The sequence below is a fragment of the Natator depressus genome, chromosome 8, assembly GCF_965152275.1.
Source record: "Natator depressus isolate rNatDep1 chromosome 8, rNatDep2.hap1, whole genome shotgun sequence".
Lineage (NCBI taxonomy): Eukaryota > Metazoa > Chordata > Testudines > Cheloniidae > Natator > Natator depressus.
In genome coordinates, this window is record NC_134241.1 from 1,586,021 (window position 1) to 1,610,002 (window position 23,982).

Below are 23,982 nucleotides of genomic sequence, written 5' to 3' on the forward strand. Positions count from 1 at the left end.
CCCGCAGGAGCCGCGCCCCGGGGGATGCTAAGGGGGGACCTCATGTCCCAGCTCTCTGCACACCCAGGGTGCTCTCCTAGCCAGGTCTGTTCCGACCCCACGTGTCCCATGCAGCACCAGCCCCACATGGTCAGTCCTGCTGTGGTCTGAGTCCTGCCAGCCCCTCCCTCTGCTGTCCCGGGGTGTAATGTCTGCGTGGGGCTGGCCCAGGCACTGCCCTGTCTGTGCCAGCTGCAGGGCCCTGAGGTCATTCCTGGTCTGTTCCTTCCCCATGGCGGCCTCACAGCCCCGCGTCCAGGCGTCCGTGGGGACGACGTGACCGACCTCTGCAAACCCTGCTGGCCCAGGATGAGAACTACCTGCACCCTGCCTTCCCCCCGCAGCAGCATCTCCCTGTAGACGAGCCCCGAGCGTACGCTCTCGCCAGCACGCCACCACGAATGCTTCACCCAGCCGCTCACCCGCCCCACCAGAGCCCATTCATGGTGGATCTCCACGAGCAGGTAGGGCAGGGATGGGGACTGTGCTGTCCCTGGGGGCAGGAGGGGCAGGGGTTTGGAGCTCCCCAGCAGGGAGGGGGCCAGGGTGACATCCCTGCGGAGCCCCCTCCCCACAGGCCCATGTCCCAGAGGTCAGCAGTTATCACCCAGGTGCCAATGGGTGTCCCTGGGGCTGGAGCCAGGGGGTAGGAGACAAGTTCTGGACAAGCTGTGGCAGCTTTGTCCAGCCCTGCGCAGGTTCCTGGGGTGCCTGCCGGGGCCCAAGGACCCAACTGGGCAGAGGCTGAGCCCTTGACTTGCCCGCTGGCGTAGAGCCCTAGGGGAGCCGAGTCCTGGGCCCAACCGATAGGCTGCTACTGCGAAGTGCAGGCCTCCCAGCGCCCCGATCCGGTGTGACTGACGCCCCCTCTCAAAGCTGTCCCGCAGGCGGTGGGTGTGTCTCCTCCCTGGAGATTGTGCGTGGCCGTGGAGTCCGGATTATGGGCCTTTGCTGGCCCAGCTTGGCCACGCACCAGCTGCTATTCAGCAAGAGCTAACCGCAGCCAGACTCTGAATTCCTGCAGCCATCTGTGTCCAGAGCCGCCGGGGTGCCGCGGCAGGAGGGCCTCCTTCCGACCACCCCAGATGCGCGCTGTGAATGTCGGATGAATGCCTCCCGTCTGAGCTCCAGGGTCCTGGGGCTGTTGGGTGAATGACTCCTGGGGCTGTTGGGTGAATGACCCATGGGGCAATGTCCCCTGGTGTCCTGCGGCGTGTCCCCCTCTGCTCATGCAGATGCCCAGTGCCAAAGGGTTGGGTGCCCAGAGAGGCTGTTTTTGGGGGGAGCCCCTTGCCCCACCTCGAGCTGCTCCTGCCAGGGGCCGTGCCCGGTCTCTGCCCAGCCAAGGGCTGCGTTGGCAAGGTGCCGGGAGCCATAGGGCTGGGCCCGGGAGCGCACGGCCTGGTGCGAGGGCCCCACGGGGATGTGGGCTCAGCTGTGGCTGGGGCAGGCTGGTGCCAGGAGCCCCCTCTGACGGTGCTTCATGTGTCTCCCTTTGCAGGTGCACCAGGGCCCTGTCCCCCTCTCCTACACAGTGACCACGGTAACGACGCAGGGCTTTCCTATCCACGCAGGCCAGCACATCCCCGGGTGCAGCACGCAGCAGCTCCCCGCATGCTCCGTGATGTTCAGCGGGCAGCATTATCCACTTTGCTGCCTCCCGCCCCCGGTGAGTCCGGGGCGCCCAGCCCCTGCCGCCTGGGGCTCGTGGGGAGCCGGCATCCTGGGCCCAGCACAGGAGCTCTGGGCACGCCAAGCGGGGAAGTGCCGCGGGAGAGGGAGCGGGGCCGGTAACCGGCAAGGGGAGCTCTGGACGGAGCCCTGAAAAGGAAGGATTGGGGGAGTGGCCCAGCGGGGATACAGCTGCTTGGACCTGTGACACCTTTGTCAGCCACAAAACCCTGTGGCTCTTGGCCCCCGTCTCCTCCCCAGCTGGGTGATCAGGGGATGGGGTAGCCAGGGGGCTCTGCAAGGGTGGGGTGCTGGGAGACTGACACCCCCCTCCCCGTGCGCTCTCCCTTCCTTCCCAGCTCATCCAGGCATGTGCCATGCAGCAGCTGCCCGTCTCCTACCAGACCTTCCCGCCCATCCTCTCCAGCGACCATTACATCCTGCACCCACCCCCGCCAGTGCCGCCGCACCAGCCCCCACACATGGCCCCCCTCGGCCAGTTCCTGCCGCTGCAGGCCCAGCACCCGCGCATGGTGAGTGCGGGGACGGGGCGGTGTCCGCGTACTGCCGGGGGACAGGCTGGGCTCCTGGCCATGGAGCAGACCCTGTGGCTTTGGAATGGGCTGGGGTGAGTCTGCCCCCCCCGGGGTCCCTGCCTGGCGTGCAGCCTCGCTGGGCAGGGGCACTTCTGGCTCTGCCTGGCCCTGGCAAGCTTGGCAGGGCAGGGCGGGCGCGGTGACCTCTGGGGCTCGTGTTGCCAGGCCAGTGCCCGCGCTGCAGCCGTGCTCCTGGGATGGACTCGCGTCTGGAGCAGGTGGGAGGGAGGGCGAGGTTTCCTGCAGGGCGGTGTCTGTGTGAGCTGCCGATCCCCATGGGGGCTTCGCTGGCAGGGCAGAGCGGCACCCGGCCCCGTGTGCACAGCAGGGTCCCCTGTCACCGAGCCCCCCTCCTCCTGGCCCCATGTGCACAGCAGGGACCCCTGTAACTGACTCACGCTCTCTCTCCCCACCCCCCCACCCCCGCCAGCCTCTGCAGAGGATAGACAATGAAGTGGAGTTGCGAGGGGAGCAGCATCCCATTGGAGGCTTCGCCTACCCGCCCTCTCCCCACGCCCCAGCGCTGTCCCCCTCTGTCCCGCTGCATTACCTCCCCCACGACCCGCTGCACCAAGATCTGCCGTTTGGCGTGGTAAGTCCCCGCGTGGGGAGTGGGGTGGCTGGGGCGGGGGAAGCCTCCCCCCCATGGCTCTGAGCTCGGGGAATGCAGCCGCACCCCCAGAGAGGAGCTGGGACAGGGCTGTGCTGGTGGGAAGCAGGGGTGTCCTCGGTGGAGTTGGGGCCCCGGATCCCCTGCGCTGGCTGCCTGGGGCAGCTGCTCCCCCTCTGCTCGGTCTGCGTGGTGGGGTACGGGCCGGGTGTGCCCCTCCCGGCTAGGGGCCACTCACCTGGCCCCGTGCTCTCTCCCTGCAGCCATACCCGCCCATGATGCCACGACGACTGAGTACCCAGCGATACCGACTGCAGCAGCCCTTGCCGCCCCCCCCCCCGCCGCCGCCGCCCCCCTACTACCCCAGCTTCCTGCCGTACTTCCTGTGAGTACCCGCGGGGGGCGTCTGCGGGGCTGGGTCCCCTCCCACCCCCAGGGGCAGGTGTCAGTCCTCTGCCCCGCCAGGGGGTGCCTGCTGCACTGTGGGGGTGGGGGGTTGGGTTGTGGTTCCTTGGAAAGCCCCTCCCACCCCCCCCCAAAAAAAAAAGTGACACACATCCTGCAGGGTCCCGCTGCTCTTGGATAACTGCCCCGCCCCCTCTCTCCCCAGCTCGATGCTCCCCGTGTCGCCGTCGGCCGTGGGGCCCACGCTCAGCCTCGACCTGGATGTGGACGATGTGGAGATGGAGAATTACGAGGTGTGCCAGCCCCCCGCTGGAACGTCAGCCACTCGCTGGGGAGGAATCTTGCCGTGGGGGTGTGGGGCAGACACTCGGGGAAGGGGTAGGCGCTCTGCTGGGACCCCTCAGAGGAGGGCTGGGGAAGGGGCTGCTGGCCCCTGGACAGGGGGGCTTGGGGACCTGTGCATGGGGTTTCAAGAGGGAGCTGAGCTCTGTGTCCCCGTTCCGCCCCCAGGCGTTACTGAACCTGGCTGAGCGGCTGGGCGAGGCCAAGCCACGGGGCCTCACCAAAGCAGACATCGAACACCTCCCATCGTACCGCTTCAACCCCGAGAGCCACCAGTCGGAGCAGAGCCTGTGAGTGACGCTGGGCGTGGGGTGTGTGCCTGAGCTCCTGGGGGGCTGGGGCCAGGCTCGGGGCATTGGGGGTGTATCTGAGTTCCCGGGGGGCCGGGCTTGGAGCATGCGGGCTGTACCTCAGCTCCCGGGGGGCAGGGGCCAGTCTCGGGGCATTGCACTGACCCGGCCTGTCCCCTCCGGCGCTGCTGGAGCTGGCGGCTGGTGACGGTTCCCTTCCCCCCAGGTGCGTCGTGTGCTTCAGCGACTTCGAAGCAAGGCAGCTGCTCCGGGTTCTGCCCTGCAACCACGAGTTCCACGCCAAGTGTGTCGACAAGTGGTTAAAGGTACCTGCGCTGGGGGCTGCTTCCGCCTGGATACGCAGGGGTGGGGGCTGGGCGCCCAGCCCGGGGAGGGCTCGGGGGTGTCCAAGCCGCTGGGCCCGGTGCCTCTGTGAATCCGAGCCCGGAGCGGGTTTCAGCAGCTCCCTCTGGTGGTGGGTGGCTGCTTCTGGGGCAGCGGAGTGGTGGGGTGAATCGCTGGTCTTGCTGCCCCCCCCCCCCTTATTCCTCGGGGTAAACCCGATGTTCTTGGATTGTGTCAGTGGGGATCCCCCGCAGCGCACGTGTGTGAAACGGGGCGTGTTTGAACTGCCCTGTGCCTCGGGGCCATGCACGCGCCCGTGTGAGGGCACGAAGGGCGGGGCGGGGCGGGCGCTCTCCCCCCACCCAGCTCCTGCTGCTGCCCATGCCGTGAGCCGGGACCGGGCGCGCGTGCAACCCGCTACTTCTTCGCTCAGGCTAGACGTCTTCAAACCCTGCCAGAGCCTTCAGCCTGGTTAGACAGCCCCTAACCCGGCCGCTCCCCACCCGGCCCAGCTGGACTCGGGGGTCGCACACGCCGCTCCCCTGCGACAGCCCATGGAGCAAACGAGCTCCTGAGTCTTGCTGGGGGACGAGCAGCCGTCGTCTGCGCCCGCCGAGCAGGCTGGCATGGAGAACAGGGGGCTGAGGCTGCGCCCTGGCAGACGCCAAAGCCAGGCCCACGCAGGGTGCCTTGCAGAGCCGTGCCCTCCTGCAGTGAGACACGGCAAAGTCCCCTGAGAGGAGGCCCACAAGCCCTGCATCCTGGGCGGGGGAGGAGCCGTCTCCGGGGTGCTGAGCCCAGCTCTGGGTAGGGCCCAGCCTGGTCTGGCACAGGGCCCGACACGTCTGTGCTGCCCCTGCGCAGGGTCACTCCTGAGCTCGGCCGTGGGCTTCTCCTGCAGAGCCCAGCATCCACCGGACCGTTGGCACCCACGACTCAGTGATACTCCTGCGACATGCAGCCGTGGCCCTGTTGGGGTGTGGGGCCCACCACTGAGGGGAGGGACGAGATCTGCCCCTCCGGTGGCCAGATGGATGCTGGAAAGCCAAGAGCGAGGTCCAGGGGCAGAGCAACGCCAGCACCTTGGCTCCCTGCTGGAGGATCTTGTCAGCAGGGGCTGTGGCCGGGTGGGGCAGATGTGCGGGGAAGGGGTGGGAGCCCCCTTGGACATGCTGGACAAAGCACTGGAGAAGGCTGCCGCCCACCTGTGCCTGGCTCAGAGGGCAGAGACACACTGCGTGGTCCCAGGATCTCCACCTGCTGCCAGTTGGCCGCCGAGTGTCCCCATGTGATGGTCAAGCCACTCTCTGCCAGGGCACCGGCAACGTCCGACCTTCTGCTCCAGAGGCCTCTGAGATCGGGGAGGCTGCCCGTGGGGTAACCTGCCGCCCTTCGCAGCTGGGGCAGGTGCCGGGCTTGGGAGCACAGTGCTGCCAGCCCTGTGTGCCGGATGCTCCCATGCCCAGGGAGGGCAGGGACGCGCGTTTCCTTACCCTACCACCTGCCCCCAGCCCGCTTTCAGAGCCCTCGGCTGCACAGGGTGGGAGCTGGGCAGGGTGGCAGCTGGCTGGCACGGGGGCATAGCGTGTCTACGTGCGCAGCCCCTGCTCTCTAAACACCCCCCCGGTGTCGTGGGTTCCTGGCTGGCTGCGGCACCCGAAGAGCCAGCTGCTGCAGGGAACAGCCCTGTTCTCTGGTGACGAACGCGGCTGTCTCTTGGCTGGGGTGCCCTGGAGATGTGGTGCTCTGTCCCCAGGGGATAGGGCTGCTGGTCTCACCCTCCTCTCCTTCCCCCCCAGGCGAACCGCACGTGCCCGATCTGCCGGGCGGACGCGTCCGAGGTGCACCGGGAGGCTGAGTGAGGCTCACAGACACTCTGCCGCACAATTCACTAGAGGAAGAGGACCTTGGGCGAGGGGCCCGGGCCACTTGCGCTTAGCCCCAAGGCTCTCCTCGGCTGTGGTGAGAATAGAAGCAATCTAGGATCCCGGACACCCCTCCTCCTCCCCCTGGGCCTGGTGCGCTCCCCGTGGGGCCGGAGCTGGCCCCGGAATGGTGCTGGGGGTGTGGGCGGAGGCGCTCCCCGTGCTCCGCGCACCCCAAAGACGCCGGCCTCGCGCCATCACTTTCCGCTCTTTGTATCTGTTGGGTTTGGGTTTTCTCTTGAGTTTGGGTTTGTGGCTGCGTGACCCGGGCGCGGCGAGGACAGCACTGGAGGAAGCCTGGCAGGTTTGATCGCACCAGCAGCCCGAAGCAGGAGGGCCAGGCGAGCTGCCCGGGATGGACGGAGCCCTGGCAGGCAGCAGGAGGAAAGGGTCAGTGGTGCACCAGGCACAGCAACCCGAGGCATTACCGGGGGCCAGGCCTCTCCCACCCCCTAGTCCAGCCTCCCATGGAGAGCTGGTCGGGCTGGGCCTGGCGCTGTCCCGCAGGAGCCCGGACAGGAGGATCCCCAGTTACACTGTCCTTCCCTTCCCCTAGGCTGGCCAGCCGCTCTGCCAGGAGTGAGGGACGGGGGTGGGGAAGCAGGCTGAGCTCTAGCTATACCCTTCCCGCGCCTCGCTGACCCATCCCTGCCTGTGTGCCCGGTGCGAGCCCCCTGCGCCGTGGCTGGAGCCCGAGTGAGGACTCTGCATGCCACATGTCCCGGCTTGCCGGGCAGGCGGCCCCGGAGCGGGCTCCGGCCTCACTTTTAGATATTCTCGAGGTGAATTGTAACTGCCCTGTGCAGAGGGTGACGGAGGAGCCCCCCGTACCCCCAGCCCCGCTACGGCTGCTCTGTGCTGAGCTGTCGGACAGCCACGAGGCTCCCAGCAGGGCCCTGCGCTGAGCGGTGGGGGGCTGGGGGGCAGCAGGTGGGCATTGATTTATGGATCTTCCCTTCCCCCAGCTTGTATCATGGAGAAGCCGAGCTGGTGCTCCCCCTCCCCCCGCCTCCCCCTTCCCTCTGCCTCCACCCCAGCCCCGGGAGAAGGTGCCCTGGTAATGCCTCTGCATGATCTGTTGCTTGTGCCCTGGGTCTGGTCCTGTGGGTGCGCGCACTGTGCTGCCCAGACGCCTCCCAGTCGAAGCCCGGGAGCGGCCAGCCCGGTGCCCGAAGTGTTTGTCGTGGAAGTCGTGTTGCATGACGTAACGAGAAGAACTCTCTTCCTGGGGCGGGGGAGACGGACGCCAGCCCCGGGTCGGTGTTCACTATATGCATGCGTGTCTGGGCGGCTTGGAACGTGGTATTGACTCACTGGCCAGCGGGGGCGAGGGGCTCTGTGCTCAGCTGATTACTGCCAGGCACTGGGCTGCACGTGGCCAGCACCTCAGGAGGACCGTAAGATTTTCAGGACATTTCCCCCCTTCCCCCAAGGTAAACTGAGTCAGGAGGAGCCCGGGGAGGAGGAGCCAGCTTAACCAGCAGACGCATGCTGATGTTCCCTCTCCACCGGCCAGAGGTGAGAAATTGGGGGGGAGGGAGGGGTCAGAGAGAGCAGCACCCCCTTCTCATTTGCTGTGCCCCACCCCTCCCCCAGCTCACTTGCACCTGGGGCGAGGGTTGGCCACCAGAATGGCCCCTGGTGCTCTGAGCTTCCCACAGGCGGACTGGGGCTTTGTCCCCTCCCCCAGGGTGGAGCGGGGCAGGGAGGTGGGACTGCTCTGCTGCTGGGAAGCCCTGGCTGGGCCATGGTGGCCGTAGCTAGGACAGGAAGCGGGTGGGGTGACAGGTTTTGTGGATGGGGGGCGGTGGGGGCTCCCCTTTTTAAAACAGCGGGTCAGTGCCATGCGCTGGCTCAGCAGTACTGCGCTCTGGGGCAGGGGGGACGTCCGGGGACGTGGCCAGGGGGACTGGGCCGGGTCCCCGCAGCCATGCAGGGTTTGGGGTCGGGCAGCAGGAGCCGGGCTGCTCACCGGAGTTCCTGGGTGGGGGTGGGGTGTCCCGGGAATTCAGACCCCCAGTGGTCGGTGTTGGGGGGCTGGTGTTCAGAATCCAGCTGGCAGCGTGTGGGCGGGGGACTCTGTCCCAGGAGGATGGTCCCCCAGCCGCCCCCCCGGGCTAGCTCAAGGCAGAGCTGGGAGCCTCCCGGCCTGGCCTCTTCGGGCCTCTTGCACCCTGTGCCTGGGGCACGGGCATGGGAGGCCGGGCTGTGGCGAAACAGCCACTTCAGCGTGGCTGCAGCGAAGGACCTTCCTGCTCTCGTGGCCAGCAGAATCGTGGTATTCTCCAGACGGGGCCCAGCTGTTCCATTATGCACAATCCCGTTTGTCGCGGAAGCTTTTACGCTGTCCCGGGAGAGCTGCCCTTCCGGCCGGCTGAGGCACCGGGCTGGGGTTTGCTCTGGGGCCAGCCAGCAGCCCCCCTGGCCTCTCCTGCCTGCCAGGCCAGCGCCGGCTCCTGAGCTCAGGCAACCCGCACAGACCCAGCACCCCCTCCCCCTGCTTTCAACTGACACGAATAACCAAAGGTCTCTTCTGTACATAGCCGCAGGGACGTGTCTCTGGGTAGAGCCACTCGGAGCAGTGTTGGCACCCCCTGTTTTAAAGCCCCTTTACAGATGCCCTGTGAAAAGCCTTACGGTTCTTTTGATGGTGACAGCTTACAGCTCGTGTGCTGCAGCTAAAGTCTCATTTAAAAACAGCCCCCCAGTTATTTAGGATGTTTGTGATTGCTGATTGCGCTGTAGATACCACTGTTCCCGGTGAGTTCCTGTGGTGGGGTAGTGGACTGTTTACTGTTCTATTATTCCAGTCCCCGGGCCCTCCAGAGGGAAAGCTCGGCGGCCCCCCTGGACGGTGCTAGGACGTGTGTTCTGTGTTAGAAAGGTTTCTATCTATATATATATATAAATATATATATATAATTTTTTTGCTCTGTTACTTGCACATTTTACAGTTACCTCATTTTCCCATGTATGTATTTGAGAAAAGGCTAATATATAGAGAAAACGGTTCTGAAAGCTCTAAACGTGTGTGGGTTTTCCATTCCATTGGACTCGTATTGGGTTTGTAGCATTTCACACACCTAGGCCGTTGTATTATATACATGTGTATTATACGGATTGAAATTTTTAACAGATTTGTACTTTTTTTAAAATGGAAGTTGCTAGTTCGGCTTGATCAAGTAGTGCAATCATTATTTTTTTTAATGTTGTGGCTGATTTTGAGAGGGATACTCACTAATAAATGTATGATGTATGCCAATGCGCCGCACCCAGCCTCTCTCTCCTCGCTGCCTCTGGCTACTGCTGGCCCAGGGAGCGCCACGGGTGCTCGCCCGCTTAGCGTGGGGCTCAGCGCCTGCTCCCCCAGCTGCCAATCACGTCGTCAGCTTCCTGGCAGCCTGGGGCTGGCCCCAAGTCTACACCCAGCACAGCGGGCAGCATGCCCTGGAGCCTGCAGGGCCCAGCATGCAATGCTCTAGCTTGAGTCATGCTTCCCTTCTGCATTGCATGCTGGGCCTGCAGCTTCCAGGTGCTGCACCTCCCTATGGGATCGAAGAGGGGAGGGGTCCATGTTGCCCTTGCAGAGGGGCAGGAGCCTGGCCACCCCTGCCCGCAAGTGAGAGTCGCGGCTGTATCCCTGTGACTGATGGGAGCAGGGGGCCAGGCCCTGGGAGGAAGCAGCCCCTTGCTCCTGACCCGCTCGGTGTCCGGTGATAAATGAGGTTTGCACAAGCAGGCGAAACAGTCCTGGGCTCTGCTCCATGCTGTCAGGGGCACCTGCCCCTTCGGCTGTGTGGGACCTGCAGCCCCCCTCCACAGCAGCTTGCTGTGGATTCTGTCTTCCTGCTGCAGCGGTAACCAGGAGCCATTGGGCGGAAATGGACTGAAGCTACTGGCTGCTCTGAGCACCAGGTGCAGCTCAGGTACTGCAGGTGAGTACAGCTTTGCTCTTCCTGGGCCAGGCGGTGGAAGCCAGGGTCCTGGCTGGCTGTGCCACCTTATCCCTGCCTGGCCCAAGTTCCTTTCAGCACTATTCTGGAAGGAGAAACCAATGCAGCTGCATGTCAGAAATGAGGCTTCTCACAGGAAACTCATTCCCTGGGGGGACCTTCACTGGGGTGGATTCCACACCTGGAGAAACCCTGGGGGCCAGGCTGTGAGCAGCACCTTGGTGAATCAATGGTAATAAATCTAGAGCAGAGGTAGCAACTTGCCTCTGAGGGACTCAGCGCTTGAGCACGGGCTCCATGGCCCTGGAGCCAGGCTTCCCTCGGCTGCAGACAGGCTTCCCTCATGCTGAGCAGGGGCAGTGCAATCTGCCTTGGACTGTCACTGTGGGAGCAGGAGTCACAGGTGAGAGGGGAGAAGTGAGGTGCTGGGCAGCCTGGTGTGGGAACTGGCTTTGGGCCCTTATGAGGGTAGTGGGGTGACAATTCCCTGTAGTAACTCAGAGCCCTCACCCTCTAGTGTCCCATAACTGGCCACAGGAGATACTGGGTTTTTTCCCCACTGGTCCCCTTGGGCGGTTGTTCGAGAATTTCACTCCTCTGAGGGTTAGAAACCTTCACCTAATTTCAAGCCTAAACTTGAGGGTCAGTTTATAGCCATTTGTTCTTGTGCCAGCATTGGCCCTTAACTTAAACTCTTCCTCTCCCTCCCTGCTGTTTATCCCTCTGCTGTATTTATAGAGAGCAATCGTGTCTCCCCTCAGCCTTTGTTCGGTTAGGCCAAGCTCTCTGAATCTCCTCTCAAAAGGTAGGTTTTCCATTCCTTGGATCATCCTAGGTGCCCTTCTCTGCATGTGTTCCAGTCTGAATTCATCTTTCTTAACCAGGGAGCCCAGAACTCCACACACTATTCCAGATGAGGTCTCACCGATGCCTTGTAGAATGATGTTAACACTTCCCTGTCTCTACTGGAAATACCTTGCCTGATGCATCCTAGGACTGCATTAGCCTTTTTCACATCCCATAGCCAGCCTGTGATCAGCCCATACACCCAGATCTTTCTCCTCAGGTACTTCCATCTGATACATCCCCCTTATAGCAAAAATTCTTGTTGCTAGCTTAAGTGCATGACCTTGTACTGTGCACTATTAAATTTCATCCCATTTTTATGCCGCTGGTCATCCAGATCTTTGTGTATGATATTCCCGTCCTCCTCCAGACTGGCACTTGCTCCCAGCTGTGTCAGCTGCAAATTCTATTAGCACCCTCCCAGTTTGTTAATGAAGATTGGCCCCAGGACAGCTCCCTGTGGAACTCTAGTAACCTCCCTCCAGCCTGACAGTTCACCTCTCCGTATGACCCATTATAGTCTCCCCTTTAACCAGGTCCTTAGCCTCCTCCCCTACCTTCCCCCACTTCCCATGGGCTGGCACTTCTTGCCAGCTGCTGATTCCCTGGCTGCTCCCTGACAGGAAGTCAGCTACCCCTTCAGAGAGGCCAGCTAGCGGACCCCCACCTGCAGCTTCCACTATCAGTCCAGCCCTGGGTCCTGTTTGAGAGCAGGGAGATGTCCTCCCCAGGTGGAGCTAAAGCTCCAAGGGACTGGCTGGAGAGGCACAGCCCTGCTGCTGCCAGGGGCTGGCCCCAGCATGCACGCCTGCCTCTTCAACACAGGGATTATGTCACCCACCCTGAAATGCAGCTTGTGCCAAGGTGGGATCCAGCAGCTGCTGGAGGTGCACAGGGGCTAGCACCTGCCAGATGGCAGCATCCTGTTGTGAAATGCTACAGGTTGGCTCTCCCATGGCCACAAAGGGGGAAGCACCTGTTCTGCAGCTCCCTCAGGTGACCCAGCACAGGCTGGCTGCAGCTGGGCTTTCTGTGCAGAGACTGTGCTGGGATTGTGGCATCCCTGAGCTCTGTGCCCGCATAGGGGCAGCTGTACCTTTTCCTTTAATCCTTGCTGCTCGCTTGAGGAACCAGGGAATGAAGAGGGGTGTGAGGGGACCTGCTGGAATCTCATTCTGGCCGGGGAGTCAGACAGGACAAAGCAGCAGGGGGGCGGGGATCAGTGATTGATACCACACGGATAGTACCTCAGGTTGCAAAGACCCAGGACCGCACTTCTTCAGCAGAGAGTTCTTCTGTTCGGGTGGCCCAGAGCGCTGTCTCTACACTCGGTCAGCAAAAAGGCCCGTACTTAAGATGCAAGAGTCTTTTCAGGCTGCCTGGCTGAGATGCAGCCAAAGAAAGGAAAGGGGACCAATAGATTCCCTTGCAGGTCTCCTGCTGCCTTCCCTTACATAGTTCCTGGTACCTGGGTCCTTCCTGGGGAAAGCAGCAGACTATGAGCAGTGGGCTGTCAAGGGAGAGGGCACTCAGCCATCAATACCTACAAATCAACAGGACAAATGGGTTAGGCTTCCTTAAAAGGACTAATTAACACTCCTTTTCTCTGATCTTACCCTTCTACAGAACTCAAAAGCACAGCTGTGATAAGTCCCCCAGCTGCTACCACAAATATACGGCCTCTGGCTTTAGCCACTAGAACTTGGTGTCTGCCTCTCAACTCTTACCCTGGAGAAACGCGGGGGTGCAATCTGTACTTTCCCTGGCAGTGCTGGGAACCCAAACAGCGGTAGGGGCACCTGCCAGAGAAGGGCTGTGACTCCCTGGGCCTAGCACCTTTGGGAAAGGGGCAACAGCCAACATGAGGAAGGTAAGTTGCAGCTGCAGTGACTCCGGTTAGCACCAGTGTAACAAACACTCCGGCCTCACTGTCTCTCATCACACCAACTGTTTGGCTCCGAGAGACCTCAAGGTCACCTCCCTCCCTTAGTCTACAACTTTTCTGTGCAGCCGCAAGGCAGCATGACAGGAAGGGGGGAATTCTGCAGCCTGACTTAATAACAACCACGGCAAACCAATCCTCTTCTCTGTGCAGCCCACTACTAACTGGAATGAGGCTGCAGAACAAGGAAGGCGCTTGAATGGATCTACTTCTCTAGGGCTGGTACCATACAGCAAGGATTCCCCACACCAGGTACGAGCAGAGTGACTAAGATGAGGCCTCCCCACAGCTGGCAATGTTGTCTTTCTGCACAACAGTATCTGGCCAGCCCTCGTTAGTCAGTCCCGGGACTCACCCCTACGCAAACCCAATGAATTTTTGGACAGCCAGCAAAGCAAAGGCAACCTGCCTTCCCCTGCACCCCAAGGGAGAGCACTTGCACTTCATGGGGCCCCACTCAGCAGGAGTTCCTCGATTGGCTCATCTCTTAAAGAGCATGTTAGGAGCTGCTGACTTCTGCAATTCTACTGGGCATGACTAGGGCGACCAGATGTCCCGATTTTATAGGAACAGTCCTGATTTTTGCGTCATTTTCTTATATAGGCTCCTATTACCCCCCACCCCCGTCCCGATTTTTCACATTTGCTGTCTGGTCACCCTGGACATGACACAGGCAATGGCTGCTCCACAGCACCTGGAGCCAAGAAGGCTGAATGAAGACAAGTACAGAGCTAGATTAACCTTGCAACACGGAGCCTAAGACAAGATCCATTCCCAGTGTGTGCAGGTAGGTCATTAGAACCAGCTCAGAATGCCCCCTGCACATGCCCTTCACCCTCTACAGTGGGTGCTTTTTTAGCTGACTGGCTCCCCTGCGGATGGAACGGGAGCAGCCCGTGTGGAGAGGAAAGCACTGACACCAGGAAGCATTCGCACAGGCACGCTAGAGGCAGAGTTTATTACACTATGCAGGCTAAGAACCCTGGGCAAGATCCCATGGCGTTAAGAACGTCAACCAGCTCTTTATCAAAAAATTAATACCATTGTCAACTCCAGTCTCCTTTGGTCATTACAAAGCAAGAGAACTAGTAAAAGGAAGGTTTTTATACACAGGGGGAAGCCGAAGAAATTCTGTCCATCCCTCCCCTCCCCAACACAGGCAGGCCCCCAAACCATTGCACAGGTGCAGTGTCTTTTGGCCACCAGGAGCAGCAAAGTATCAAATCTTCACAAGACGGCAGGCCTTGGGGCTCTAGTATTTTCAATAAAAGCAATATTTACCAAGAGCTGCCATTTCTGCCCTTCCCTGGGGAGGGCAATGGTGGCCCCCTCCCTCTCTGCCATCAAGTGTAAGGGGATGACTGTGCGTGGGAGTAGGTGAGCCATGGATCACGCGCACTTTCTCGCACCAGCGCAGACACACAGCGTGGCTGGCGCAGGTGACGTGGTCTCTGATCCCTCATTTGTACGCAGCAGTCTTTAAAAAAAATATTGTATTATAATAATAATCTGAATTTCTCCTTCCATCGTGTTTTGGAAAAGTGTCAATCGTCCGTGAGGTCCTGAACAAAGAGAACTTCCGTGTGGCTGAGTCCAGCCTCCTGCAGCGTGGGGGGGTTGGGCCACTCCTCTGTAGGGAGGCAGGGCAGGACACGGCGAGGGAAGTTGGCCTCAATCTGGAACTTCTCTGGGCTCTCCTTCAAGGAGAATAGGAAGTCATGGATCACCTGGAAGGGAAGCGCAGAGGCATTTGTCAATAGACAGGCAGCACACAGTAATTCCTGCAGTCCTGGGCGAGGTACTACAATGCCCACCTGGTGTGGGGGCCAGGCTGCTAGTCTCTTAGCAGTCAGAGCATTTCGTCTGTCAAACACTTAAGACAACCTGAACCCTGCACGAGGACACAGAACCAGACTGCCCACTAGGGACAGCTGTTTTCTCAAGACCCTGCTTGAAGCATGCCAGAGGCTGGTCTCGGTGTTCCTGGGAAATCCAGAGCACAGGCTCAGGCCCTCGCACACCCATGGACTGAGAAGCAGCAGGAAGCCCACGTTTAGGAGGGGAAAAAGCGGTATTTCTGCTTTACATCTGGTCTTTGACTCTTCTCTTGCTTCCCTGCCAGCTGGATCCTGCCCAGCAGTGACAAGCATGGTTACCCTCCCCCATGCAAGCATATCACCTCTGCCTACTCTGGCTCTAGCAAGGGTGCCCTCGTGACAACAGTGTGTGTGGCCACCCCCAGCCCGTCCAGCCAGCTTGAGAATTTGGGATTCTGCTGCTGCTCTAGACATCTGACCCCCCTCACCGTTAATGACTGTGTGAAATGGAATCGCCTCTCCACTCTGGAATCATTGGGCAGCTTGAAAATGATCTTCACGCTCTCCGGGTCATCGGGATGCGGCTCTGGGGGAAGGCATTCCGATTTGCGCACCTTCTCCTCCTGCAGAGTCTGAAAAGCAACGAGGAAGATCAGAGCACCAGGCTGGCATGGAGCTGGCCTCAATGCCAAGGCATAGCATGTCCTGCCCGGGAGACAACGTGCCCCACAAAGCCCCAGAGAAGACGTACGAGGCAGATGCAGGATTATACGAACTCAGCACCTGATTGGAAACCAGCGAGCAGGCCGACCACGAAGGGAGGAAGCCCTGGAGCGGGAACCTGGCAGGAAGCAGCAGCGAGAGCTGGGAGCCAGCATTGCTGCTCTGCTTCCCAGGCTCACTTCCGTCTCACCTGGCGCCGTCTCTCCTCCGCTAGCTTCTGCTGCTGCACCTCTTCCTCCCTTCTCTTCTTCCTCTCCCGTTCCTCCTTTTTTTTGCGTTCCTTTTCCTGATCCGCCCGCAGGGAAGCCAGGTACGCCTCATCCTGCTGCTGCCTCAGGACCTGCGTTTGGTTTCTCTCCTCCCTGCAAACATCAGGGAGTGAGGGTGGTTAACATCAACAGACCAGAAACCTGGGCAGGGCAGGCAAGAGGAGGACAGTAGCCTCCACAGCACTAACACTTCTCAGATGAGGAGCACACAGATGATGCAGAAGGTTTCCCACTCCTGAAGGAGGCTGGGCTCTCTATGGTGACTAGTCCCTGGCATAGATGGCATCCATTTTAGGATAAATGCACAAACAAGGGCTGTAGTGTGGGCAAGTGCCATGCACACTGCACCCAAAAGCTCTGCTCTGCAGCCCTCTGCTGCAGATAGCTACTCCCTTGTTTCTTTAGCCTGTTCCTGACTCACTTTAGAAACCCACAGGTCTGACCATCAGCTAGGCACACACTCTGACTGGGAAGCAGGAAGGACTAAAGGGAATGAGACACTGAGCTGGCATCCTATCGGCTCTCAGTCTGAATGGAGCCCACATCAATACTTGGAGGGGGCATGTGTCAAGGAGACAGCCGCAGGACATCACAAATGCAGCCTTAACTCAGCAGCACAGCCACCCGGGGCTGGAGGTCCAAAGCAGGCGACTCCCATACAGGACTGGCTGAAGATATCAGCGTGACTCTGGCCGAAATGCCTGGATCCCAGTTACACTCTTAGCCACAGTCAGAGTCCAGCTACTTCCAGACTTTCCCTGAAAGTGCCAGCAGCTCCTGGCTGCCCCAAATGTCCAGAAAAATGGAGCAGATGGTGGTTACTCGTCTTTGAGCAGGAATGTTGCCTATGGAGACCTCAATTCCCAGAATGCAGTGTAGTCTGAATGTACACATCAGGGGGGAGCACTGCATGCACCAGCATTTCCACTGGCCACTGAATGCATTGCAGAACCAAGTGCAGCCCACACTGAGCCCCCCTGAATTAGATCTGACCCACTCAACTGGGAATTCCCAGCTCCACAAGACAAGTATTACTGGGGCTTCCAGTTCCCAGCCTAGTACCTTTCCAGGCGCTCAGACACCAAGTATGTCTGGTTGGCATCCATGATGAATGTCAGCTGGTTAATGAGGTCATCAGGCTGGATGAGGCCTTCTAGCCGCCCCACCACCGTCATTCTGCGATCTTTCAACATAATCATGGCGAGGAATGGGTATGTGTTCTCACGCAGAGCCTGGGACACTGGGAGATGGGCACAGAAACCACCATCACCACTGGCAGTCCCAACAGAGACGCCAAGGGGTCATAAGACTAGAATTGCCTCCCTCCCCAAGCCTCTAGAGGTGGGCAGCTCCTGCTGTCCTGACAGTCCCTTTGCTGGGCATAGAGACACAGCTTCAGACTCCATGGCTGCCAACCCACTAGTCCATTCACTTTTTAGAAGTGACCTGTGAATCAGCAAACCTGAGACAACCAAGATAGACGTCAGAGGTGTTCTTCCAGAGACAGTGACACCTCCAAGGGCTCAGTAGCCTGGCAGTCCCAGGTTCAATTCCTGGACCCAGCTGCTCGCTCTGTGGGCCACGAAGGATCTAGACTACCACACAAGCCACTCTTTCAGTCTTTGGAGGACGACACGCATTGTTCAGCACAACCCCCACCAGGCACTTGCAAGGACAGGTATCAATTGCTCGGAAAGGATTTTTAGGTTACAGTTAATGGCATGCTGCAAAGCCCAGTTGTGGACTAGTAGGTGGATATTCTTGCCCCCCATCCAGTCCTAAGAAGGACCCTGAGATATGAGGGGGGAAAAAAACCAAGAAAATCTCCTGTGGCCATTTTGTCCCTAGGCACCACACAAACCACTGTCATTAGACACCTGCTTCCCCACTCAGCCTAACGCCCCTATGACAAGGGCACTGAAGGAGCAGCAGCTAGCTCTGCTGAGACAGGACGGTGAAACAGCCAGGATTAAGAGCAGAGGGCTCCTTGGGCTACAATATTAGTCTCAGACATGGTATGTCCTCTGTTATGCAGAATGTGGTATGGATTAGCCCCATTCCACTCAGTGTAGTAAGGAATCACAGGCTGGTCTCTGGGGGCTATCACTTACTCACCTGCACAGGGAAGTTATCAAGTCTGCATCTGTTCTGCATGTTGTCTGCAGTACCAATCTGTTTATTCCAGATTTAACAAGAATCAGGAAGAGTTCAGCAGAGGGAAGACACTCACCTCTGTATCCCTCTGGTTTGTTTGTGGAGCATGCCCAGAAAAGCATCCTAGTGTTGATGAGGGTGATCACCTCCGGTGCACACAGTGTGTTGCTGGGGGAAGAGAAGAGATGGCAGACAGAGCTGGGTCCCAAACACATGGCCAGTTATTTAAGAAAACTCTCTCCAACCTACCGACAGAATTCGTCTGAATCTTGGTGGTCGTCACCGTGAAGATAAACCAACAGGAAGCGCAGCTCCCGCTTAGCGTCATTCAGCGCCTGGGAAGGGAGCACAGAAAAGCTGGAGTCAGAGGGGCTGGAGCACTGGGACTGCTGCCCCTTGGTATTGCAGCGGGATAGGTGTGCCAGTGGAAAACTGCCAGGGGAAGCAGTTTTTCAATCTAATGTGGTATTAATTGAAGAGCATGCAACAGAGGAGGAACATGCCAGACCTCCCTCCACACCAATGTGCCCAGCGAATTCTCTGCATGCAGGAGAAAGGAGCCCTTGACTGTGCTTTCCTCACTGTTCCCTGGCAGGCAGGGCCTTGGGAGAATGCCAAGCAAAGCACTGCACACCTAGTGACCCAGGAGGATTTCTCTGGCTCTGCCTCCAGGAGGACTCCCATGGCCCAGAATCATGTGCAGTTTTTTCTCCATTTTCCAGTTTGGAAGATGTAGGATCCAACCTTCCAACCACATCCATTGAAACAAGTTATTAAGCTGATTTCTGTAACCCCCCACTTCTCAGCTGAAACATTTCACTTACCCACAAGCCCAGCAGCGTAAGTGTTCGATGGACTCTGTTTAACTGGCACTGAGTTGCTGATAGCCCAACAGCCCCATATCAATCTAAGTTTGGGTTCTAAGTATGGCCCCTTGTTCCTGGGGGCAGGGACTGCTGGAGGGAGTGACCTAAATACTTGAGTAGTGCTAAGGGATATCGGCTCAGCAGTGCTCTCTGGCACTCAACTACCTGCTGGGATGGACTCCACAACAGCTGCGTGCGTGCGCATTGGGGCTGGGACTGATAGGGGGTGGGGGAAGGAGACAGACACATGCTAGGGAGCCCCTCTTCTTCTGGGAAGAATCATCACCCAAATCTAACAAAAGAGGGATCTGTTCTCTCCTTTTACCTCCTTGACTCAAAGGAGCCATTTCCCCAAGTTTCTCAAGTTACTGGGCTAAATTCTGCTCAGACTTGGTGCAGCCCCAGTCACTTCCAATGGGGTGTACATCAGGACAGACTTTGGGCCACTATGTCAGCTTTTAAAACTGGTACTAGCAGAATGAAAGAAGAGGTGTAGGCTTCCGAACCACAGAGACAGCTGAGGAACTGCCAGATCAGCTTTGCCTTCCAAACTTCAGTTGTTTGGCAAGTCCCTGAGCCTGGCAGAGACCCCACCATGGCAAATGCCTACAGTGGGATGGACTCAGGTTCCTAATACACTCATAATCGAGATCTCCATTACCTCGTTACTGAGTCTGAACATTAGTACTGGACTTTTAAAATGCAAAATGGCTTTTGTCATTTCTCTTTAGGGCCAGTGTGCCAGGCAATACCAGGAAGATAGTCCCACGTACCTTTGCACCAACATGCTGTACTGACCTGGCTGTATGTTCCCTGGTAGAAGACAGGGTGTATCCTCCCATATTTTTCCTCAAACATATGAATAAATGAAACAATGTCACCCACTGGGTCCGTGACCCTACTGCGAGGGTCAGGGCGTATAAAACGCACAGCAAATCTACGAGAAAAGCATAGGACACTGGAAATTCAGCTTACTGACTTTCTGAAGAGCTTTTTCTGGTCAACATTTACAGCTATCTGCTAACACACTGACTACTCCATCTTGAGACCATAATATGAGCACCCTGTAGAAAAACCTAAGCCAGGTAAAGTTCCGTACTCCAAGGCATCAGCTGATTGCCAGAGGTTATGATGGATTTCCTCACCTGCACTCCCTCCACGAACGGCACTGCATAACTGGCCAGCTGTATTGTGTGTTTGGAAGGTTCAACATCCTCTGAAACATCAGGCATAAGCCCCAGCCACAGACAGGATACTAGATTTAAGGGATCATTGGTCTTATATTGGCTGGCAATTCATATGAAGTTGATCAGGACAAGTCTCTTCCAGAACTGCAGTTTTGTTGCACAGAGGGTTTAACGCACGAGTGTTTATTTTAGACAGCTGCTGGAAGAGGCGATTACACCAGGGAGCAAATAATTGCAGCCTGTTGTCTGTGTCTTGGCTCTTTAGACTGTAAACTCTAAGGCAGGAACTGTGTTACCCTACATGCTTGTTCCCGAGGGGAACCTTTGGGCCGTGCCTCAATAGATATAAGTGTGCCCATTCCTTGTTTGGTCTCCGTTGTTTAATATTTAGGAACTGCAAGTGTCAGCCTGATTTTGAATTAGGATTAAATACATTAGTTTCCTTTACAGATTCATAAGACACTGCTAGGAATAGAATAAAATTGTAGGGCTGGAAGGGACCTCAAGAGGTCATCAAGTCCTGCCTCAGCACAGCGGGCTGGACCAAGTAAGCCTGGACCATCCCTGACAAGAGTTTTTCCAACCCGTTCTTAAAAACCTCCATCGCCTATTCCAGATCTTATCTACGCTACCCGCCGGATCGGCGGGTAGTGATCGATTTATCGGGGATCGATTTATCGCATCTAATGTAGACACGATAAATCGATCCCTGATCGCTCTACCGTTGACTCCAGAACTCCACCACAGCGAGAGGCGGAAGCGGAGCGGTGGCCGTCGATCCCGCGCCAAGAGGACGCGAAGTAAGTGATTCTAAGTCAATCTAAGATACGTCTACTTCAGCTACGCTATTCTAGTAGCTGAAGTTGCATACCTTATATCGATTCCCCCACCCTAGTGTAGACCAGGCCTTAGAGTTAAAAAGATTTTCCTAATTTCTAACCTAAATCTTCCTTGCTGCAGATTAAGCCCAATACTTGTGGTCCTACCTTCAGTGGCCATGGAGAGCAACTAACTGATCATCGTCCTATTTATAACAGCCTTTCACATATTTGAAGACTTATCAGGTCCCCCACTTGGTCGTCTTTTCTCAAGTCTAAACAGGCCGTTTTTTAAAATATTTCCACATAGGTCAGGTTTTCTAAACCTTTTATCATTTCTGTTGCTCTCCTCTAGACTTGCTCCAGTTGTCCACATCTTTCCTTTAAAGTGTGGCACACAGAACTGGGTACAGGACTCCAGCTGAGGCCTCACCAGTGCTGAGTAGAGCAGGACAATTACCTCCTTTGTTGTCCATATGACATTTCTGTGAATACACCCCAGAATGACAACTTTTTTCACAGCTGCCTCACACAGTTGACTCATATTCAACTTGCGATCCACTCTAACCCCAGGTACTTTTCAGCAACGCCATCACCTAGGCATTATTCCTCATTTTGTAGTTGTGCATTTGATTTTTCCTTCCTAAGTACTTTGCACTTATCTTTCCTGAATTTCATCTTGCTGAATTCAGACCAATTCTCCAGTTTGTCAAGGTCATTTTCAACTCTAATCCTGTCCTCCTAAGTGCTTGAAACCCCTCCCAGCGTATTGTCATCTGCAAATTTTATAAGCATACTCTCCCACTCCATTATCCAAGACATTAATGAAAATATTGAATAGTATTGGATCCAGGACTGACCCCTGTGGGATCCAACTAGGGAATCCTTCCTAGTTTGATTGCGAACCCTTGTTAACTACTCTGAGTATGGTCTTTCAACCAGTTATGCACCCACCTTATACTAATTTAATCTAGACACATTTCTCTAGTTTGCTTATGAGAATGTGACATGGGACTGTGTCAAAAGCCTTCTTAAAATCAAGATACATCATACCTACTGTTTCCCCTCCATCCACTACGCCGTAACTTTGCCAAAGGAAGAAATCAGGTTGGTTTGGCATGCTGGCTATTCCTTATAACCCTGTTATCCCCTAGGTGCTCACAAAATGATAGTTTCAGAATTTGTTCCAGTATCTTTCCAGGTATCGAAGTTAGGCCGACTGGTCTATAATTCCCTGGGTCCTCTTTGTTCCCCTTCTCTAGTCCTCTGCGACGTCACCCGTCCTCCATGAGTTCTCGGAGATAATACTTATCTGAAATCTATTTTCTACTATACAACATTCATTTGTTACTAACGTCTATGTTCTAGGTCTTGCGACGCTACAGAGAACTTTGATGTGTGAGTATTTGATTAATACAAAACCTGACGTTTGATTAGACTTAATGGAAAATTCCAGCCAAAAGCAGCACAACCATACTTGGGAGTTAGATTTTGCTTTGCTACAATCAACAAACAAACCTGCACAAAAAAGTACTTACCTAAATATATCAAGTAACGTGTAATACGTAAATCGGAATGGAACCATTATCAAGTAGTAACCCCACCCCAACAGGCCCTGAAATGACAAACAGAGTGTTAGGTATTTGTCCCTGCCCCTTGAGACACAGTAGTGCAGTTATCCCTCCATCCAGCATCAAACACGCTGCAATATATGTGAAACAGACAGCGTGGTCTAGTGCTCTGAACTCAGGCCTGTAAGCTAGCGACTTGCTGAATGACCTCAGGCTCGTCAAATTTTCTGAGTAGTCACCACCAGGTACCTCACTTTGAGAGCCCAACCGGAGACATTTTAGGCATACAAAGCCAGTGACCACTTTCAAAAACTGGGCTTTAATCTTTTATCTCACTTTCCCTACCTGTGAAACAGGGATAACAGCACTTACTCATCTTACAGGGGTTCTGTGAAGACTGAAGTGTTATACAACTGCTACATATTAACCATCTGCAGTCAGGTTAATGGACATCTTACACTAGCACATAAAGCAGAGCACATCAGTTCAGCAGGCCGTCATACAAATAGATCATCCTACAGCAAGACAGCAGGAACAGACTTTCATTCTAGTTGAATTGGGACAGCTGAGTTGCAATTCTGCTCTGCCCTCACTTCAAGCTGTACGGGGAAGAAGGAGTTTGCTGGGTACTATGAAAAATACCAGAAAGGAAAACATCCAGAGTAGTAATGGAGAAGGTAAGAATAGTTCTGCCCAGGGAGCTGTACTGTTTGTAGCTTTCAAGAGAAAATATTTAGAAACAAGAAAGCAGATGCGCTAAGGAAACAGAGTTCCTTTCCCTGTTGATGCACTTCTTTCCCTCTTCAGAGATATCACCCATTCCACACAAAGAGACAAACCCAAACTAGTAAATAACTTGCCCTTGGTTGCGGCCTTGAAACAACATAGCTGTAGATCCTGTGGTCGGCTGTATTGACCTGCAACGGCCGGGATGGAGGTGGATTGAAGACACTTGGGACGCCCTCTTGCTCATTCAACCGGTCCTGTACAGCTGCCTAGCATAGGAGGAGCAGCAAAAGGGGCCCATCAGAAGTTGCAATGGATACAGGCAGGTTAGAGAAAATACACTAGTTCCATTCTGAAGTTTGGGGTAGGTGTGAGTTGTCCCTGTGCCTGGAGCACCGGACATGTGCAACTTAACACATCAAAATAAAGTAACTGCTGCCAGCTTCCAGACTAGGTGTTTCCAAGGTGTCTCATACTTGTACAACCCTGAGCTTACAGGGTACTGTTCCGCTGGAGAGCTGTGCCGAACAAGTGACCTGTTCATAGCCCTGCCTCCCAGTCTAGGGGCTCAAAGTGGTAGTACAGGAAAAAATGCAGGCCCATGGCAGGAGGCCATAAATGGAATGTTAGGCACCATTAGGAAAGGGATAGATTAAGAGAGAAAATATCATAATGCCATTATATAAATCCATGGTACACCCGCACTTGAATACTGAATGCAATTCTGGTAGTTCCTTCTCAAAAAAAAGATTAACTGAATTCGGAAAAAGGGCACCAAAAATGATGAGGGGGATGGAACAGATTCCATGTGAGGAGAGATTACAAAGACTAGGCCTGTTCATCCTAGAAGAGAGACGGCGAAGGGGGAGATGAGAGGGGTCTATAAA

The 23,982-nt window shown here is 56.6% G+C and overlaps 2 protein-coding genes across 4 annotated transcripts in view; one reads left to right on the forward strand and one right to left on the reverse strand.

The window, feature by feature from the left end:
• RNF44 (ring finger protein 44) overlaps positions 1-8,003 on the forward strand; it is a 32,499-nt gene extending 24,496 nt beyond the window's left edge. For both annotated transcript variants that reach the window (XM_074960172.1, XM_074960173.1), the window contains exons 3-11: positions 287-503; positions 1,541-1,708; positions 2,070-2,243; positions 2,737-2,898; positions 3,180-3,301; positions 3,527-3,614; positions 3,832-3,953; positions 4,180-4,279; positions 6,098-8,003. In XM_074960172.1, the coding sequence (XP_074816273.1) occupies positions 287-503; positions 1,541-1,708; positions 2,070-2,243; positions 2,737-2,898; positions 3,180-3,301; positions 3,527-3,614; positions 3,832-3,953; positions 4,180-4,279; positions 6,098-6,160 (1,216 nt within the window). In that variant the 3' untranslated portion in view covers positions 6,161-8,003. The remainder of the gene's footprint in view (positions 1-286; positions 504-1,540; positions 1,709-2,069; positions 2,244-2,736; positions 2,899-3,179; positions 3,302-3,526; positions 3,615-3,831; positions 3,954-4,179; positions 4,280-6,097) is intronic.
• Positions 8,004-14,001: 5,998 nt separating this feature from the next.
• FAF2 (Fas associated factor family member 2) overlaps positions 14,002-23,982 on the reverse strand; it is a 29,953-nt gene continuing 19,972 nt past the window's right edge. Inside the window, exons 3-11 of one of the 2 annotated variants that reach the window (XM_074960169.1) lie at positions 23,230-23,364; positions 22,337-22,413; positions 19,592-19,730; positions 18,177-18,262; positions 18,004-18,095; positions 16,836-17,013; positions 15,695-15,866; positions 15,270-15,413; positions 14,002-14,691 (exon numbers count right to left, since the gene is read on the reverse strand). In XM_074960169.1, the coding sequence (XP_074816270.1) occupies positions 14,509-14,691; positions 15,270-15,413; positions 15,695-15,866; positions 16,836-17,013; positions 18,004-18,095; positions 18,177-18,262; positions 19,592-19,730; positions 22,337-22,413; positions 23,230-23,364 (1,206 nt within the window). In that variant the 3' untranslated portion in view covers positions 14,002-14,508. The remainder of the gene's footprint in view (positions 14,692-15,269; positions 15,414-15,694; positions 15,867-16,835; positions 17,014-18,003; positions 18,096-18,176; positions 18,263-19,591; positions 19,731-22,336; positions 22,414-23,229; positions 23,365-23,982) is intronic. The other variant, XM_074960171.1, reaches the window with a different exon arrangement.